This window comes from Leptonychotes weddellii, chromosome 4, assembly GCF_054177405.1.
Source record: "Leptonychotes weddellii isolate Sample4059 chromosome 4, ASM5417740v2, whole genome shotgun sequence".
Lineage (NCBI taxonomy): Eukaryota > Metazoa > Chordata > Mammalia > Carnivora > Phocidae > Leptonychotes > Leptonychotes weddellii.
Window position 1 is genome coordinate 168,338,600 of NC_138372.1, and position 21,099 is coordinate 168,359,698.

Sequence of the window (21,099 nt, forward strand, 5' to 3'; positions counted from 1 at the left end):
CAGGCAGTATGAAGCCTGACCCTCCCAGAAACACCCACAGGGACCACCTGTGCCTCCAGCCTATTGTCCACACACCTTCACTGATCTTACCCGCCAGGCAGGCTACCTCTCGGAGCTAAGACTACAGTAGCCCTCCTGAGATGAGCATGTTCATTTTAAAAGCCTGCACTATGAAGTCAGCTACATTCAAGTCAAAGCTGTGTCCCAAGCTCTCTCTGTAATTGGAACTTAAGTCAAGTCTGTTGCCTGTTTCCTCTGTCTTTACCTCATAAGATTGGGGGGAGCTCTGTGACATATACATTTTACAAGCTGCAACTGTACAGATTCTAGAGAGCACACAGCTGGCCTGGCGCCTGGCTCCAGCCACTCCGTGGTGACGATACAGAAATGGCGTCATCTTCACACCTCCGTCAGCGTCAGGTTCAGCACTGCATTCGGCAAAGGTCTACCTCGCCCAGTCTATGCCTGCCTTGCTTTTGAGGGTTCAGGCTCCATGAAATAGAGTAGTGCCCACTCAACTTCACTTGAAATTAAACAAAATAAATTGGCTTAAAAGAACAGAAACAGAGTGTGTATATTCAGAGGTCTACATTCAACAAACATTTTACTGAGCACTAGGGATACCAGCATAATGAAGTGTGCCTCTGACACGTCCATATAAATTAAGAAGGTAATAGAATTATGTTGAATAAAAATAGCTGCAGGTATTCTTAACTAACTTTTAGGTATTTGTAGCTTTTAAACACTTATCTGATTGGCTAAATAGCTGGAGGTCAAATCTGCTAGCCCTTGATGTAACCCAACCCAACTATATTATCATGGAATATCCTGTCAGCTCGGTCAGTTCCAGCTGTTTGATAAACCTGAAAATACAAGTATCTTTCTCTGGTAAACTGTAACTAGGACAAGATTGTATTCGACTAGAGATTTATTAACCTTCGCATGTTTTCTTTTCAAATGTGTCTTCTAATCAATTTACGTTGCTGGACTGAAAGTGACCAACACTGAGCACCGTCCCCAATCCACAACCACCTTTGTCTCTGTGGCTGTGTCTACAAAAACTAGAGTGCCTGTGCACGGGGCCCTCCTTCTCTCACAGTCTAGTGTTTTACACATACGATTTCCTGTTCACATGCTGCTTTGCTTAACAGTGGAAAAAATTATTTTTTGGGGAGAGAACCAGAGAAAGGACAATCGTAGAGAATTCCTTTAATTCACCTTCAATCATGTCAGTTTCACTAAGGTCAGTATGAGTCACTACCTAATTTAACTGTAGTACGTGAACGTCAAATATACACCCACTCTTTTCAGGCAAGCCGGAGGTTACCAGGCACCACGGAGCAAGCCACGCTGCCCATTAATGAGATAATTAGGTGTGGTCTCCTCAGGGCTCATGAAGTCCTGCTGCACAAAAGGATGCTAACAGGACAGAAAGGAAAAGAATGAGGAATTGAGCTCTTCGAGCCGAGGCTGAAACAAAGTAGTCCTGACAAGAGAAGTGTGACTAGCCAAAGGCCATCACCACAGAACCCATCAGAAGCTCAGGCAGTCCAAAGTCGGTGGTGCCACAAAGACAGACTGAACAGAAGTCTAGAAGAGATCACTGGTTAATCATTCCCAGCCAATTTTATTTAATACAGGAGTCGTAATTACAATCAGTATGAAAATTAAGCAAAGACATTCATCCTCTTGTGTGTGATTTAATATGCAAAACAAATCAAGTGTGAGTCACACCAAAGTAGGTATGTAATCTTACTTCCACTCCTCTGGTGGGTGTGCAAGTTCATACTTCTCCCTCACATTGGAGACACCCATATCCAAATGGAGCCAGTGAACCTCCTCTGACCGCAGGTGACTGAGGCGAAATCCATAGCAGGCCACGTGCTTTACTTTGTGACTGTCCACTATCTTCTGAATGATGCCCTAAAACATACCCCCCACAAAAATGACTGTTATAAACAAAAAAAAAACTGTATGCTAAAAATTAATGCAATGTTCATTTCTTTTAGTTAGTTATCAGAAATCTTTGGTAAAAAGAGTATCAAGTTAAATAAATTACTTAATTTTTCTTAGGAATCTTTTCTCAAATAGTATTTTTATGAACAAGGAAAAGTTTTTGAAAAAACACAAAACGAGGCTCTTCCCTTTTCTTTAGTGATAAACAAGGCATGGAAACTTAAAATACATTTCTGCAGCTCTACCTCTGCATCATCCCCAGAAACTGACAAAGCATTCCGGTCACCCTCTGGATGTCACTTGCTGAGAACTAGACCTGAGGAGGGGGTTCTACTTTCTGAACCCAGGACGGTATCTTATTCTAGATCAGGCTGCAACTCAATGTCATTTCTTAGGAAACACATTTAGAAACATACAATGAAGGCCACGCTTCTGATAATATCAATGATGTATGAGAAGTTACTTGAAGTTGGGCCTACCCAATCTGCTACGTGCTCTCTATAGATTACAATGCAGCAATCTAAAATAGTCCCCAAACCTAATGCTCCTAACAATGTGCCCCTGAGTTCAGAGATGAAGGCGGCAGGCAGGGAAGGCTGCCTCACAAAGATGAAGCTTATCCTGGGACTAGGAAAGGAGCGGTAGCCCCGAGTCTTGACCTGTGCCTGAACGGTTGTAGAAGTCACACTGTGCACCTGGATGTAAATGGGCAGCACATATGGAAGCCTCCCATGGGAATATAAGAGACCATCTGCTTCCTTACATGAGGGTGTGCTAATCATAATCCACTGCACTCTTCTCAGTGCTTCAGGCCATTCATACATAATTTTTAATGATGCTGCTATTAACATGAAAATGACTGCTAAAGAAAATCAGTTTTTTTAAAATTAGCAATTAAGTGAAAGTAACATATTACTTGTAATATAAGATACATCTTAAAAAGTTCCTACACACACTAAGTATTTCTATACTGGGGCATGACGCTGTTGATAATAAGGATGTTCCCATCCCCTACTCATGAGTAAAGATAAGTAACACGTATTATATATGCAAAACCTGTCAAGGACCCAGTGTGTCCATGCTAAAGGCATCGTGTGGCACCTGCCTGTGGCCTGCCTCCTTTTCAGACTACTGGATCCCAGGAGAAGGTTGTGTATCAAGCATGGGAGAGTGACAGGGGAAGGAGTCAACGTGGCATCGGGGAAAAGCACAGACAAAGGACCGGGCTGGAGGAGTCAAAGGCCACTCAGTGGAGCAGACGAGTTCTCCGTGGGACAAGAAGAAAGTGTGCAGCCTACAGAAGTCTGGGTGAAACTGAAGTAGGCATCAATGTCCTTCCTCGCTTTTGGACTCAAGGCCCGGAATTTCTGATGGGGCCACCGTGAAGGACGCTGCAGTCTGTGCCTACCCAAAGGCACCCAGCCAAGCGGCAGCGGGAGCTGAAACCCAGCCGGCCCCCTAGTCTTCACCTCGTGCACTCTGCCTCGGGGAAGAGACCTCCGTTTCTAGTAAACCTCGCAGAGGCAATTTCTGCAGCTTCTCCTTGCCAGCACCACAAATCCCTGAGCTGCACAGGACAGGCACTGGCGCCTCTTTCAAATTCCCACAAAAGCGCTTTGTCTTCCTGTCCCAGCTCTGCCAGCGCACGACCAAGTGCACACCAACGCCGGCCGCCCTCACGAAGGCTGGGGTTTAGCACGTCTTCTCTTTACTCCACAGCAGCTCACCGCTAGCAAATTCCAGAGCCACCTCTCTCTTGTTAGGGTCGCAGTTCATGTTCCCATCTGTCCCCAACCGTCTGTCTCGGTGGGTCTATCCTCTGGGCACAAGCGGTTTCTTACCGCTCCATGTGGTGGCATCACAGTCTGGGAGAAATCCCACCCCTCCAGATGCCTCCCCTGATGACCCCTAGCAAAAGCTATCTTCATGACCTCTCAAGTAATGGGCACACAGCACCCACCTGCACAGAGGCAAGTGTGCAGACGCTCAGTCTAGAGCTGTGGAGCCCAAGGAAAAAGCAGGCTCCCAATCTGGAGTTTTATGGGATAGATACAATTTTAGTCCATTCACTGGATCACACTACCTGAAGACACACAGAATGACCTCAGGTTTGGTTTTGTTGAACAAAGAGTTCCCATCCTGCAGGACTTCCTGACTAAACAAGGTTGCAACTTACAGTTTCCACTAAAAAATTAAGAGCAATAAACACACAGACATTTCATTATGCTTCCATTTTGTGTTCTGTCCTATTTCTCTAGAACTCCTGAATATCTCATTGCTGACTCAGTTTGAATGGCAGCCAAGATTATGAATATACAAGGACTTATATATTTGAAGCTCAGTACATACACTCAGTAACTTAAATAATTTTGAGAACCAAATATTTGGTTCTGCGTAACTGAAAAATAACTTTGAGAACTAAATATTTAGTAAGGAATGCATACTCAAAAAAAAAAAACCAATATTACTACCATATGGAAATGTATGCATGTATTATTTCTGGAATATGTACATTTAGAAAAGGATCTCTAGGGAGCTAACAGGACAAGGGTTTATAATATGCCACTCATGGCAGCTGAATTAAATTTAAATTTCTTATCCTGGCTTTGATGTCCCATGACAATCCCACCCTAGAGTATATAAACCTACACTTGGCTACTTTGAAATATCCCTTTACTCGTCTATATCATATCCCAGAATTTGGAAATATATAATTTTCCTGATTAATTTTCACATGAGCTATTCACAGGGAAAGAATTCTTCTTGAGGATGAAAGACTCTAGCCAGTGTATGCACCATGCTTCTATCTTATCAGGAACATAGCACGCAGCATCCAGAGCCATTCCACTACTGGTGGACAGTTCTTTTCTTGTTGGCTTCCCTGCTCTAGGCGAGAAAGGGAAGTGGAGATGCACGCAACACAATGCATGAGCTTTTAGCTGGTCTCATACGTGTGCAGCAGTGCTGCTTAGAAACAGACGCTCTGGGTCCGAAGCTACTTAAACATGTGCCGTTTTGGAAGTACGGCCACCAGGAAAACTACACCAATTATACTTGGCACATAATGTTAAGAGACTGTCCTTCATCTCATGCTGATGCTGGATAAAGTCAATCTTAAAGTGTTTATCAATGTGACGGACCACAGAAGGGGGAGGGGGCATTTCGTTGTTACTGTAATTTACGTTTCCCTGATTACATACTAGTGAGATGACACTGTAATTTCGTTTCTAAAAGTTCTTTTTATGATTCTGCTTGGTTCAACTTGGTCACTTAACTTTTAGACAATGCTCTGGAAAGAAATAATGACCCTTTCCCTGGTAGAAAGAAATCCTACAAACCATTCCTTCGTGTTCATTCACTCTTGAATGTTCACTCCCTCATTCGGTCAGTGGACACGCACGCACCTAGCCTACATATGATGGGTAAGACAGAACCCTTACCCTCCAAAGCCTTAGTCTAGAAAGAGAGAGGTGATGCTGAACACATGCACAAGCGTGACCAGTCTGTGGGAAAGGTGGCAACAAGGTAACAAGAGATATCTGCTATGTCCAGCTGTCTTCTCACAGTGATTTGCAAGATTTCTTTATTACGAGAGAGATCTAAAACCACACACAGTGTTGTCAACAGTCCTCATCTCCTTCCTTCCTCCCAGGATTCACAAGTGCACCCGTCACTCCTGATCTGTTTGTTACAATGTCCAGCGGTTATTCTTCTGTGTCTCTCTTTCAGATACTCTTCACAGTGTCATGGTGAGGAAACCAACAGTTGTTACTGTCCTCTGCTCCCACCTGCACGGGAGAAGCCTACCGTCATTCCTACCACAAAGAAGGCATGGAGATCCAAATCCTGCCCTCCAACAGCAGTGCATCCCTTCTCTTGGGTCACCACTCACCCAGAAGTGGGCCCCAAAGTCCTCTGAGACAGCACACCTGTGTCTATTTGCTCCCTATTGCTGCTATAACAAACGGCCACAGACTCATGGGCTTAATAGAACACAATGTACACTTCTCAGTTCTGTAAGATCACAAGTCTGAAATGGGTCTCACTGGGCTAAAATCAAGGCGTTGGCAGGGATGTGCTGCTTTCTGGAAGCTCTAGGCTGGCCTTCTCCAGCTGCTAGAGGCCCCTCCGTGCATCTTCAAAGCCAGCAGCACTGTACCCAACGCTTCCTCCACAGTCCCCTCCCTCTGACCACAGCCAGAAAAGGTCTGCAGCTCCTCATCTCCCCCATCTCAAGGTCATCTTCATCTTGGTCACATCTTCAAAGTCCCTTCTGCCATGGAAGGTCACATATGCACAAGTTCTGGATTAGGATGTGGACCTCTTTAGGGGCCATCTCTAAAGATATAAGGATCTAATAATAGAGAATTCCTTCTCATGCTCTTGCTGTCTCATATTCTTCTTAACACTGCTTTTGACTTTTTTTTCCTTAAGATTTTTCTTTCTAGCTTCTCCCTGGATGACACTCTCCCTCCACTAAAGGAATAATTTAACTAAAATCTCTGTAGTCCTTTCCGTGCACCAAAATTATGTGAATACACAGTAATCACTGTTCAAGTTTTTAAGTACACATTCACCTGATCCTCTAGCAGAGAGAAAAAAGCTTCCATCTGAGACACACATAGGCATCAGCGACAACACCTAACTATAAACACCGCAGACCACGGGAGACCACGGGACTACTGCACACAGAGTCCTCCAGGCAGCCATCTGTGGCTGAACTCAGGGAAAACTGCCTGTTGGATGCCTTCCCCTACAGCCACCAGCCATTCTTAGCACAGCACAGCTCTGTTCACAGAGCTCCTGACTTCTACAAACCCACAGAATCCCGAACTGTTCATGTGTTTGCCCACTCCGATCAGAAAGCTGATTTTAAATTGATTAGAATGTTTCTCTCTACTGCTATTCTTCCCACTACCAGCTTGGTTACAATAGTTAGTCCTAATCCAACCAACTACATTCACCTTTTAGCAACTACAGGACTGAATTTCTTGTGTTCAGTTCCTCCTGCAGGCTCAGGTTAATTACATCACCTTTCTCTAGAGGTTCATTACGAGCACGGAAACCTCGGAGTGTACTATACAGTCAGAAAAGGGCATTGAGCCTGTTAGTAAACTTGAAGATATTTTGAACGTGACAAGAATATTGTCCAACAACTCAACTGCAACTTAATCTCTAGCGAATTATATGGTACTTGCCCAGATTTGGTGTTTGGGTATAAAATGGATTGTTCTAGACCCTGTGATTTAAGGAAAATAGTAACAAGGTAGGAATGAAGGTCTGATAGAAGTTATCAGTAAGGTCAGGTATGGTTTTCAATAGGTGTAATCTCTGATTATCAATTCAATTTCTTTTATGGTCATTAGTCTACTACTTTCTACTTCTGCAACCAATGTTCCTAATTTACATTTCTGTCAGAAGTGCTCCATTTCAGGCACCTGGGTGGCTCAGTCGGTGAAGCCTCTGCCTTCGGCTCAGGTCGTGACCCCAGGGTCCTGGGATCGAGCCCCCCATCAGGCTCCCTGCTCAGCAGGAAGCCTGCTTCTCCCTCTTCCTCTGCCTGCTTGTGTTCCCTCTCTCGCTGTGTCTCTCTCTGTCAAATAAATCTTAAAAAAAAAAAAAAAAAGTACTCCATTTCATCTAGGATTTCGTGTAGTCACTCAAATGGGGATCTGTCAAGTACATACTGTGTGCCTGCTAGGCCCTGCTGAAGATGCTGGGGACAATACCAGAAGCAGAAAGGCCCCTGCTGTCACAGAGCTTACAGTCTGGGGGAAGAAAGCAAAGAACAGAAGAGCAAACAAATCAAGAAACAAGACAATCTCAATAAGGAGAAATCATTATCAAAATGGGGTGATGGGCAACAGAAAACGTGGAGGAGAGGAAGCACTCCTGGGCTGGGAGGCCGAGGGAGTGAGGGCAGTCACTGGAAATAAGAACAGGCCACAAGGAGCCAGATCCTATAGGTCCTCGTAGGCCGCTGAAGGAACCTGGCTTTCCTCTGAGAGAAACGGGGAGCTGCTGGAGGTTTTGAGCAAATGACTGATTACAAGAGTTAGAGAAACAGCCCAGGAAGAAGAAAGTCAAAGGGAGCGAGCCGGAGGAGAGAAGGTCATGGAGCGTGACAGGGAGAGGAGAGTCAGGGGCTTCTGAAGGACCTAAATGTTCACCCTACATGAGACAGGAAGCCACGGAAGGTTCTGAGTGGAGGAGTGACACGCTCTGGCTTTCATTTTCATAGGATCACCCGGTTGCTGGGCTGTGAACAGACTGAGGGGTCCCTAGGGAGACAGCGGGATGTCGGGAGACCACGTGGCTCGAAGAAGCTGTCGCGGTAGGGGTCAGATGAAGTGGGTGGATTCTGGGTGCATCTGGGAAACGGTGTGGACAGAACCAGCTAACGTACTGCATGTAGGGCGTAAGCAAAGGAGGAGCAAGAGATGATTCTAAGTGTCTGAAAGAAGGGAAGCCCTCAGACTGACGCATGGACAGTCCTTTCGGAGTCAGAAGCACAGAGACAGAGGAGAGGGGGAGATGCAGCTGGGCGGCACACAGGTCCTAAGTTCAGAGTGAGACCAGTCAGAACGGGGGACAGGTGTGGAAAAGGCAGAGCTGGATTAAACGCTGGGCACAGCCTGAAGAGACCATGGAGATGGAGGAGAGGGGCAAGGGGGCTGCATGCAGGCCGCCGCACGGTGATGGCCAGCAGCTGCCTAGATCCCTACAGCACTTCTTTTGGGGCTCACGGGTCTGTTCCAGCATGTCTCCTGTTTTCTTAAAGAGAGCCTGTGGTATTAACGTTCTACATCCTTACTTCTCTCTAGAAACCTTCATTCCACGTCTTCATGACTGGTAGTCTGTCTGGAAGACTTCTGAGGTACAATTTACTTCCCTGAGCCCTGAGAAGATACTGTTCCAGTGTTGTCCTGCATCCAGCACTGCTGATGAAAAGTCTGATGTAAATGTCATTCTGTTTCCCAAGTAGGGGATTCTTCTGGTAGAATTTGGAATTTCCTATACACCCTTCTTATTCTAAAGTACCACTACAATGTTTCTAGGTGACCATTCGTACTCAATATAGTCTGGCATGGGTTAACCGAGGCGCTTCGGGGTCGACCCCAATCTGAGCTCCAGAGTTGCCTGGGGCACGCTACTGACACGGGGCCAAAGCCGTGGCCAAGGTAAGTGATGTCTGCATCCATGGGCTGCTGCTTATTTAGGGGCAGGATGCGCCAGCTTGCCAGGACTTGTCAGCAATCATGACTGGGTTTATGACTTGCACCTGATTTCGGTGGTGCCTGGGCAGTCACACAGGTTGAGGCTGATGATAAAGACAGAACGTGCTTTCATGCCCATCTCACAGACCCCCCACAAGGAGGTTCTGGGCCTCCTCCTACCACAGGTGTGGCCACGTGGGCCGGTGATGGCCTCTGAGTGTCCAAGGCCATGGGGCCTGCACCTGAGACTCTCAGGTCCCTTCAAAAAGGAGCCTCTTCTACCGTTGCTGCTTTGTGCACTTTGCCTATAAATGGTGGAGTCCTAGGAATCCTTTCAACAACCAAACATTTAAATTAATTAAAATATAAAGTAGCACACATATGTAAAAGGAGTGAAATTATTAACTGCAGTATGAGAAATAAAACCTCTGTAATGAATTATGACAATCCAGATATATTCCTGTTGAAAATAAATTTCTCAACTTCTCCAAAGCTGTTGGTTCTTCTGAGTCAAGCAGTCTCTCTGATAATTACTTTCTACAGAGCACAACTGTCTAGCAGAAATAAAAATGCAAGCTGCATATGTTACTTTAAAATTTCTAAAAAAAAAAAGGTAAAAAGAAATGGGTGAATTCAATTTTAATAACATATTTTAACCTACTATGTCAAGAACATGATCTTTTCAATAGGCAATCAAAACAGGTTACTAATGAGATATTTTACATTCTTTTTTCACACTAAATCGTCAGAACTCCGCATTTTCACACTTAGGAAACATCAGTTGAGACTAGCTAACTCCAAGGGTTCAAGTGCTGCACTCGGCTACTGTAGCAGGCCATGCAGCAGTGGAGGGTCTGAACCGAATTAGTCAGTTACTGGGGCTAACAGTAAGCTCTCTCTTTTCAGAAACTGGGTGGCCTGGCTTCCTCTTTGCTACCATTATTAAATGGTCTGTTTCTTTCTGCCAAGTGCCTACACTTCCACTCTGAACTCACCCCCACCCCATTTCTGCTGTAGGTCACTGGGCCTCAAATGCTGCCATGTTCCTGCCTAACAATATATGCTAGTTCCTTTGTCTGTAATGTTCCTTGTGTGGTGCTTCTTGCGGAGAAAGACTGCATGGACATGTGCTTCAGTACTATTTTGTTCAGTTGTGCAAATCCATTAATTTAGAATTAAAATACTGCATTTTCAAATGTTATAGCACGAAATGAAACTGGGTTATGAATAAGACCCAGCTTCCATCACAGGAAAAGCTGTGCTGAACCATGCCAACTCAGAGTTCTTTGCCTCAAGCTGAAAATCATCAACTGGTGGGAGCTATTAAATTTCAAAATTTATCAACTACTATGAAGTAAAACCACCTGGTTCTCAGTCACATGGATTTGCTAGTATTGATCTTCATAAAAGTTAGACCAAGATGTTCTCATAACTTAGGTATGTGAATGTGGTTTAATTTTTTCTTTACAACATAAATGTTTTCATGTCTGGTAAGTTTGTAACATTGGCTAAAGGTCTGACATGTGCCCAGTGATCGCTGGTTTTCTCCTTGATATGAATCCTCTCGTGTGCAGTAAATTTGATACCAAAACACCTTTGTCATGGAGCCTTTCCAAGGTGCATTTTCGGATATAATCAATCTTGAATATTTGCTGAATTTCTTATCAAATTCACATCTCTGAAAGGCTCCCCTCCTGTACAAATACTGAGAAGTTTATTAAGGCTGATGCAATGCTTTAAGAAACTTCCTCATTCACCGTAACTGAAATTCACAAAGACTAGAACATATGCTAAGAGCCTTCCCATAAACTCTACATTTACAAAATTTCTCTCCAATATGAATCCTCCAATTAACATTAAGGTAGAACACTGGCTGCTGGCCTTTCTACCAAGTGACTGTTTATAAGATTAGATATAAAACAAAACTATAGGAAAACTAGAAACAGCCATCAAGCTTCATAAAAAGTTTGCAACGAGAGACTACTATATTTCAATTACAGCACGTGAATAGATGTTAATACATGTTTAAGCCCTGAATGAATTACTCACCTCTCAATAATTAATCCATCTGAACGGTGAGTATTGCGATATTATAGAGGTAATGGGAAATTACATAGAATTCAAATGTAATACTGTGCCCTTCAACCTAAATTCTGCCAATCCCTTTAATTTGCTTAAAAGTACTTAAGGCATATAAGTTAAAGAGTAGGAGATTAATTAGCTTCATTATTATAAAAAGAAAGGTGAAAAAAGACATACATGTTCATCCTGGCACTGGACACTATCCGACCTAAAGAGGAACACGGAGTAGGTAGAGGGGAAGGAAGGAGCAGTGCTTCTGTAACACTTGGCCAAAGTAAACACTTGCTGAAAACTGACGTCCTGAACTCAGTTTTCTGAAACCACACTCTCACCCCCCACTCTCAGCAACCTTGGCCCGCGAGGTGCCTCTCACCACTCTCGGCCAGGATGCTCACTGACCACCCCCAGGCTACCACCTACACTCAGCATCACTCACGCAGCCTTCCTCGCCACCAGGATTGCCTTGGCAGGCGCACTCTGCACCGCAGCTAAGGCCATGGGTGCCCCCCTGCCCCCTCGCCCCCAGCAGACAGTAGGCTGCTGTATAAGCAGGGACCCTTCACATCCCCAAAACCTTGACAAGTGTCTGGTATATGGAACCCATCAGTTTTTGAAGAACCTATCCTATTTAGAGTCATGTAGATACCTTCAAGATGCACCTTCTAGAAAATAGTTTATTTCCTAAGTATTAGAGGTGATTTTAATTGCTTTGTTCTCTTGTATCCTAAAGAGTTTTTGTTTTTTTTTTTTTAAAAGGAGAGGTAAGCATCAATAGCATTATATGAATAACATATGACTCAGTTATTATTTCCCTAAGAGATTTTACAATTAAAATCCTGGTCAGTCACATATTAAGTAAATAAATATTATAAAGAAAAAGTTAACATCGCTGTAATATGGAAATAAAAATTTTTATCTTTTTTTGGTATGTGCCATTAAGCTACATGCCTATTTAACCTCAATGTCCATGGAGGATATCTCCTAGGAAAATGTACTTACCCTGACATCAGTAGCATCTCCATGCCTGATAATACTGGCCCAAGTGGCTGGCTCACTGCTGTTTTCAAAATAATGAAAGACCTTCAACACTCGCTCCATTGCCCCAGGGGAACGTTCCACTCCAGTACCCAGGTGAGGCTTGGTACTCGAATTCGGTGTGTGATTCAAGTTTGGGTCAAGGTAAGCAGCTGCCATTATTTTGCTAGATGCTATGTATCTGTCATACTCTAGAAGAGGGGAAAAAAAAAAAACTGTCAGTGTACCATATTTGAAATCTATTAAAATGTGACATACTAATCCTTATATTAACAACACTGTTCTATGTTCTTCCCCTACGGTCATGTCATATGCAGAAGGTGAGCACCGGGAGAACTGAGACGTGATTTACCAAGATAATCACTGTACTCCCCCGCACGCAGAGCAGTACCTAATTCACGGTAGCATAACAACTCTTTGTTAAATTTTTACTAATAAATTAAAAGGCCAGGAGTCCTATTTCAGCTCTGTCAAAAATTCACCACGTTATCTATAAACAATGTCCCCTCACCCTCCTCCCTTTTAAAATCATAGCCTTTAAATCTGTGGGGAAATCTCATAGGAAAGTCAAATACGTTAATTTTGTTGCCTACTTTTGAAAACTTCTATGTGAGATGCAAGTTCTTTCTTCATACAATAAAAACTCAATGAGTGGTCATGACACGAAAACGCAGAGTTAAAACCAAGTCCTCCCGCTTCGCCAGTCCCTCAGCAGGAGAGTCAGACAAGCCACAACTGAAAGCAAAACTAAACCGCAAAGCATAAACAAACCAATGTCTGCTGGTGTGACAGGACCTCCGTCTGGATGTGGGGGGATGGTGTGGCCAAGATTAACACTCCCACTGAGAAAACTCAGGAAAGTCAGATTAAAAACCAGCCCAGTGTCTGGAGTCCAAGATGTTGTGAGGCAAGCAGGACAGCAGGGGACACAGATAGAGACATAAGAGACACTGAACAACTGCCTTTCCCAAAGGGCATTTGCCGATTCTGGGCCTTCGAGAGCCTGAAGATCCAAGAAAAGCCACCGATGAGAGAGAAGCCAGCTGAGCTTCTGGCAGTGAGAGACCAAGTTATGAGCGTGGGGACCCCAGGACTCTGGTGAGCAGGACAGGGTGGAGAACTGACCCACACACTCTGCTAGTTGTCCCTTTACGACAGTCACCAATCCTGAAACCAAGAGCAGAGGGAGCCTCTAGAAGCTCGGTGAGGCTGAAAACAGGCAGAAGGGACAAGGAGTCCACCTGGGACCAGGACACAAGACAGGAACAGCAAGACTGACAAACTCAATCTAACCAATAGAAAGCACTACGCCCGAGCACAATTCACCTCTGCAAGGGAAATACCCAGTAACTATGCACAGGAGGTATTCACTAAAACTGACCACATGCCGGGTGAAAGAGTAAGATTCAATAAATATCAAAGGACTAAAATTATTAAAAGTATATTCTGTCTCTAGCATAAAGCTGGACAACAAAATAACTAGAAAATCTCCAACTGGGGGCGCCTGGGTGGCTCAGTTGGTTAAACGACTGCCTTCGGCTCAGGTCATGATCCCAGGGTCCTGGGATCGAGCCCCGCATCGGGCTCCCTGCTCCTCAGGGAGCCTGCTTCTCCTGGAGCCTGCTTCTCCCTCTCCCTCTGTGTCAAATAAATAAAATCTTAAAAAAAAAAAAAGAAAAAAAAGAAAATCTCCAACTGTTTGGAAATTAAGCAATGTCTTTCAAGTAACCCATTAGCCAAAAAGAAACTCCAAGTATTCTGAATTCAACAATACAATTAAAAGAAAGATCAACACTACATGCAGACAGAGCTGTGATTAGATTAAAATCTACACTTTTTTTTTTTTAAGACTTTATTTTTAAGTAATCTCTATACCCAACCTAGGGCTTGAACTTACAACATCGAGATCAAGAGTTGTGCGTTCCACCTACTGAGTTGGCCTGGCATCCCTAAGATCTATACTCTTAAATGCATGTATTAGAAATGAAGATTGAAAATTAATGGTCTAAATATCCGTATCTCACAGTACAATTTAGAAGTCGAACAAAATCAAGGTGTTTTTTTTTAACAAGAATAATGCAACTGATAGACCTCTAGCAAGACTAATCAAGGGAAAAAAGATAAGGCGAAAACTAGTAACATCAAGGATGAAGCAGAACAGGTAAGAGAACGTTAATAATAGGAGGTAATGATAGAATATCAGATATTAATAAGAGAGTATCATGAACAACTTTATGTCAATGAACATGAAAGATGAGATGCATACACAATTCTTTTTTTAAAATATTTTATTTATTTATTTAACTGAGAAAGAGAGAGAGCACACAAGCAGGGGGTAGTGGCAGAGGGAGAGGGAGAAGCAGGCTTCCCACTGAGCAGGGAGCCTGACTTGGGGCTTGATCCCAGGACCCTGGGATCATGACCCAAGCCGAAGACAGACACCTAACCAACTGAGCCATCCAGGTACCCCGAGATGCATACACAATTCTTTGTAAAGTACAATTTAAGCCATTATAAACTGCTATTGTACAAAACCAAAACCAGAAATATAAAGCCTAAACAGACCTATTCCATTAAAAATGGTCAGTCTGTAATTAAAATTCTTCCCACAAAGGAGTATCTGAATTCTTCCAATAATTTAAGGAAGAATAATATTAATCTTACAGAAATTCTTCCACTGAACAAACAGGGAACATTTCCCAACTTATCTTATGAGACCAGCAAAACAATGATACAAAACCAGACAAGGACAATATGAGAAAGGGTACAAATCAATCTTTCTTTATAAACACAGGTACAAAATCTTAAAAAAAAAAAAATCAGCAATTTAATCACACATTTTTAAATAATATATTATGACCAAGAGGGGTTTGTTAAAGGAATGCAAAGGTGGTTAAACGTTCAAAAAAGTGATCTATGTTTGCAGCAGCCTTCATACCAAAGCATGAAAGCCACCAAGACACCCTTCAGCAGGTGAAAGGATAAACAAACGGTTTATTCCATCCAGGCAATGGAATATTTAGTGCTAAAAAGCAATGAGCTACCAAACCATGAAAAGACTTAGGGGAACCTTAAATGCATATTACTAAGTGAGAGAAGCCGATCACAGTATATGATTCCAACTATATGACATTCTGGAAATGGCAAAACCGAAGAGACAGTAAAATTTCAGTGGATGCAGAGTTTGGGGGGCAGGGATGAAAAGGTGGAGCACAAAGGATTTTTAGGGCAGTGAAAATATTACGTATGACAGTATAGTGATGATACATGTCATTACACATCTGTCCAAACCCACAGAATGTACCCACCAAGAGTGAACCGTACGGCAAACTGTGGACTTCGGGTGATACTGATGTGTCCATGTAGGTTCATCAGTTATAACACATGTACCACTCTGCTGGGGGATGCTGATAATGGGGAAGGTTATGCATGTATCAGGGCAGAGGGGAAATCCCCGTATCTTCCCTCAATTTTGTTGCGAACCTAAAACTGCTCTAAAAAAACAAAAAAACAAAAAAACTGTCTTAATTTTTTAAAAAAAGCAATCGATGTAACTGACCAGATTTCAGAAAACAGAAGAACCACAGGTGTCTTAATATATGCAGAAAAAGCATCTGGTAAAGTTTACCAACAACTCATGGTAAAAACTCTTAGCAAAGTAAAAACAGGAAGACGTTTCTTTGAACTGAAGGTGAGTATTTACATTAAACCTAACTTAAATACTGCTGGGAAGAGCCCCTGCCACGCCTCCAAGAACAGAAGCGAGTCCGTGGGTGCCCACCACTACCACTTCTAATCACCACTGTTCTGGAAGTTTTATATTAGCCAGGTTCTATGGGCAAAAAGAGAAGTAAAACACAGGGCTGGGAAGGAAGGAATAAAAATATCATTATTCCCAGACTGCATGATTATGTATGAAGAAAATCTGTAAGAATACTATACAGGTAAACTCCTGGAATTAATAAATGAATTCGTCAAGGTTGCTGGACAATCAGATGCAATCAGTGGTACTTCTAGTTCTTTCGGCGATCTCTCTTGCTCCCCGAGCTGGACAGCAAGGGTGAGCACACACCAAGTGCCAAGTGCCTCTTGAGAAGCAAGCCCGCATCTGCAGAGTCGCTCAGAGGAACTGACGTCCCAGCGGTGGAAATCACTACCTGTAATACCAAGTGTGCCGAGGGAGAAGCCAAACCAAAAACACTACACAAATACACGTCTGTGGCCCAAAATCAATGGCAGAATCCTTCATAAGTCTCCAAGAAGTAGGCAAAAACATGTCTCAAAAGATAAAGCCCTGCTATAATGCCACGAGAGTGAAGCAGCTCTCCGTGACAGAATGTGGTTTTGTTTTCCAGTTTAGTGCTTTCACCTGCTTGTCAAAATCCCATCTACGCTATGAATTCTCAAACTGGGGAGATTGCCACCACCAAGCTTTCCTGGACTCATGTAGACAGTTCTGTATCAGATTCTGTTAACAACCACCCACCTCCCCTACTGGCGGCATTCGCATTTGTCTTTCTGTTGGTCTGGAGGATTCTGAGATCTTGGCATCTCCGTCGCCTCTTTAGCAGTCACAAAACTTTGGTTTGGTCAGTTTGAGAGATGGTCTCAATTATGGAATGAGAAGTCCCAAGCGATGCTTTCTGCTACACGGACCGTTCTGTTTCTAATCACGGACAGAATTCCCTGTGTTGCTTGTGTGGCTCTGTATTTGCTTTTGACCCATGGCTAAAGCTGTACAATGGGGGCTGCCAATCTTCTGTGTCTCTAAATGAAACAAGCCCTCCACCATCCTCACCGCAGAGAAGTAGGCTTTTGCCAGGCTCTGTAACTGTAGCCCTCTGTAATCTGTGGCCAGTTCTAGCTTTGACAACATGTCCAGATTAATCAGCCATAGGCCACTCTGCCACTTGTGTGCATTACCAAGTATCTTTCCCAAACACCTGTCAAAGAGGAGGAAATGAAAAGATTTTAAAAACTGAAACTGGTTTTGGGGCACCTGGGTGGCTCAATCAGTTAAATGTCTGCCTTCGGCTCAGGTCATGATCTCAACGCCCTGGGATCGAGCCCCGTGTCGGGCTCCCTGTTCAGTGGAAAGCCTGCTTCTCCCTCTCCCTCTGTCCCTACCCCCCGTTCCTGCTCTCTCTCTCGCATGCTCTAGCTCAAATAAATAAAATCTTTAAAAAATAAAAATAAAATAAAAATGAAAGACAAAAAGCACAAAACTTGTATCATCAGGATCAGTTAACATAAAATTACTACCAAACTGCTATAAAAGTTTCCAGCCAAATGCTTATACCAAGCGTACCCTTATTTTGTCCCAGACTGCTAACAGTTCCAGTGCCCAGGCCAGCCTGCTGCGCACACTCTGCTGAGCGACCGCTCGGGCACCGGGGCTCTGACCCTCGGCACACCGCCCCAGTTCAGGCAGCCCTGCATGGGGGAGCCCTGCATGGGGGCCCAGGGCTTCCTGCAACGGGAATGCTGGCCCCACTGCTGACTATCAGAGCCCCGGCTCTCCCTTTAACACAGGAGATAGACACTTTTTTTGCTCTTGAAAGGTGTGAGGAAATAAGGTGCTGACAAATCTTGGAGTTCACTCTGGGCCTCACCCCACAGTCTCATATAAATGCTCCATAAAAGAGCACATATGGAAGAGAGATGAAATGAACGTCTTCCAGAGTTCCCTAGATGATATTCACTACAACACACTAAGATCCCACCAAGACAGCAAACCGATTATGCTTGAAATATGCCGGCCCTTTAATAAAACTTGAGATGTTTGCCAGAACATGAGAGAAGCAGCAAAGAATGCAAACTGATACAGCTAAATTAAAAAAACTTAAGACATAAACAAGCTTGGAGAATTTTTAAGAAGTTGGTGATGATACTAGTTACAGTAAATCCTTAAACAAACTAGACTGGTGTAAAAACTTTCTTCTCCCAGATGTTGTTCTTTCATACAAGATTTGGGTTTCTCTTCTCATAAAGAGTCTAACCTGAATATACTAAATTTCCTATACTGATTTTACTTAACAAAGAGCTAACATTACTTAAATATTTAATGCTATAATATCAATATGTGACAGCCTGTATTTTCCAAAAGCAGCTGTAAAAGGACCTCCTTCTCTAGTGTGCGCTCTCTCTTCAATAGGTGGAGGCTATGTTCCCCCCCCCAGATGTGGGGGGCTTCTGACTAGCCTAAGAAACACCCTACGCTAGGTATTAAAAGGCAAACTAGGTTTCCTTGGTTCTCTTGGGCTGCTCACGCTCATGAAACCCAACCAACATGCTCTCCAGGAGCACAAGAACCCCAAGACCTGAGCTCCAAGAACCAAAGCCTGAGCTGAGCTTCCCACTGAGAGCCAGCATCAACCTCCGAGCCATGTGGCAGAGCCATCCTCCGAGTGGGCCCTCTGGCTCCCGGTTGTGCCACCTGAGCTCCCACCACATGGAAACAGCTGTCCCTCCCTGTTGAGCCCTGTCCAGACTACAGATCTGAACAAAATAATTCTTGTCATTTTAAGCCACTCAGTGTTGGGATGACTTGTTATGAGCAATAAGTAACTAATATTGCATGTATTCCAATTAAAGTAAGCATGGGTGGTTCTCGCTTTGCACAGGAGTGTGGGACCCCACGATGACTTGACAAAAGGGGTTTGAACAGCATCTGCCTCCTTCTTCTTTCCGTGACTCTTATGACTAAAGATACGGAGTGAGCATCTTTCCAATGTCATGGCAAACTGTCATAATCCTTTCTAAGTTTTGGGTCAGCATCCAACATTTCATCCCTTGTACGTTCAGTGTCGTAAGCCATCTCTGAAAGCGCCTCTGATACGAATTTTCCTGCCACATCACCTCCTCTGGAACATCCTCTTTTTTTGTCACAACTCTTTTCTTCACCTGTCAATAAGTTCGTCTTTACTTACGAAGCTCCTCTGACAACTAGAAAGTCTGGCTCCACGGCAAAGCCAACATTCCTACAGTCAGCTACCTGTTTCTGTGACTGTCTCAGTCAGAACCCTGCACGGTGATCTGCAGGGTGCAGGAAGTTTCTGCCGCACCACACACACACATTTAGCACTCCTCGTTACTTCCTGCCATGCTGCTGGGATTTCTGTGTCTGCATCATCTCCAGCTGTAGCATTTAGAGCCTGCCCAAACTCCATGCACAGGCTTTAAAAGCTGAAATAACTCCTGGGTCCACTGGCCAGATTAATGCAACGAAGTCTAGGGGCGCTCCACGAAGCCGAGGGCTCTGTTGACCCTGCTCCCCGGTCACCAGCTTCACGGGGCCTCGGCACGTTCAATTTCACTTCGTGTTACCATTTCCTGCTTCAACTCTGCATTTCATCTTTGTTGCCCAAGTCCCTTCTATGATGACCCATCTTTGTAAAATGTCACAGGGGTTTATCACTGGCTAAACAAGAAGGCACCGCAACTACACGCCTGCTGTCTGTGTATAAACTGAGCACCAGACGCAGGGGGGCCAGGCAGCAACAGACTGGGAAAGAGCTACCGCGACTGGCCACTGGTCACACTTCACATCTGTTATTCTGTAGTGATCTGAAGACTCAGTTTGTACTTTATGCAATTGCTCACAGTTGATATAGGTGTTAACTAAAATTGAGCCGTTCTATTGAGGACTGGTATTATTTAAGCTACAGAAATTGATATATGTGCATACTGGAACCTTGCAAAGCATGGACTGCCTGTATAACAAGTCAACTAATATCTTTATTAAACAGATTGTTTTTTGGATTTCAGATAATATGGCAAATTATGTAAATCATTTAATTTGAGGTATCACTATAAAAATTTTAATGCTGTTATTTCTGGTGAAAATATTCAACATTAGTCTTTAATATCAACTTTAAATTAACTTCTAAGATTGCTAATATTGAGACCTTGAAAGTAATTGGTGAAAGATTTTTGGAGACTTAAAAATAATCCTAAGGAAATGAGGAATGGCAAAATATAAAGAATACAAATGTGCTGAGTTACATACAGTCTTACTTACATTCAGCCTATTTAAACATATCTTGTTTATAAAACCCACATTAACAAAGTGCTGTTGAGATGAGCAGGTTTTAAATCTAAAGTTAAATGTGTTAAGTTTATCATAACCTACTCGTGCATATTTATTTATTTATGCTTTAAAGATTTTATTTATTTATTTGACAGAGAGAAAGAGAGAGCACAGTAGGGGGGAGAAGCAGATGGGAGAGGCAGAAGCAGATCCACCCCACAACCCCCCACCGAGCAGGGAGCCTGATGCAGGGCTCTATCCCAAGACCCAAGATCATGACCTGAGCCAAAGGCAGACCCTCAACCAACTGAGCCACCCAGGTACCCCTACTTGTGTGTATTTAAACTCAGAAACATAGAGGTGGCTACCGGCCAAGATTGTGATCTGTTCCCTTATCTTAAAAAAGGAGGAAAACCTAGAAACAATCAGAAATAATCTTTAGCAAATATATCCAATTAGCTAAACTCCTAAAACAAATGTTAAAGAGATTCTGTCTTGGGATCCAGACGGAAAACTGATCTTTTCCTTTCTTAATATTACAGCAACCTTCTACACTGGACATTTCTAACATTGCTAAACCCTTCTCGTTTTTTGCACTTGAAAAAAAACAAAACTATAAAAGTGCTTTGTCAATTTAGAATATTAAAAATAATTAAGGTATACCCTGTGCTAGATTTCCCAAATTTTTTTAAAGATGTATTTATTTGAGAGAGAAGGGGAAGGGGAGGGAGGGAGACAGAACGTGCACGTGAGCGGGGCGGGGGGGGGGGCGCAGAGGGA

At 43.5% G+C, this 21,099-nt stretch overlaps 1 protein-coding gene across 17 annotated transcripts in view; it reads right to left on the reverse strand.

Annotated features, from left to right (window-relative positions):
• The window catches only part of PTK2 (protein tyrosine kinase 2), a 261,505-nt gene that overhangs the window by 159,896 nt on the left and 80,510 nt on the right, over positions 1–21,099 (reverse strand). For 16 of the 17 annotated variants that reach the window (XM_081816607.1, XM_081816606.1, XM_081816604.1 and 13 more), the window contains 2 exons: positions 12,255–12,481; positions 1,757–1,923 (listed from right to left, as the gene is read on the reverse strand). In XM_081816607.1, coding sequence (XP_081672733.1) covers positions 1,757–1,923; positions 12,255–12,449 — 362 coding nt within the window. In that variant the 5' untranslated portion in view covers positions 12,450–12,481. Of the gene's footprint in view, positions 1–1,756; positions 1,924–12,254; positions 12,482–21,099 lie in introns of those variants that run through there. The other variant, XM_081816612.1, reaches the window with a different exon arrangement.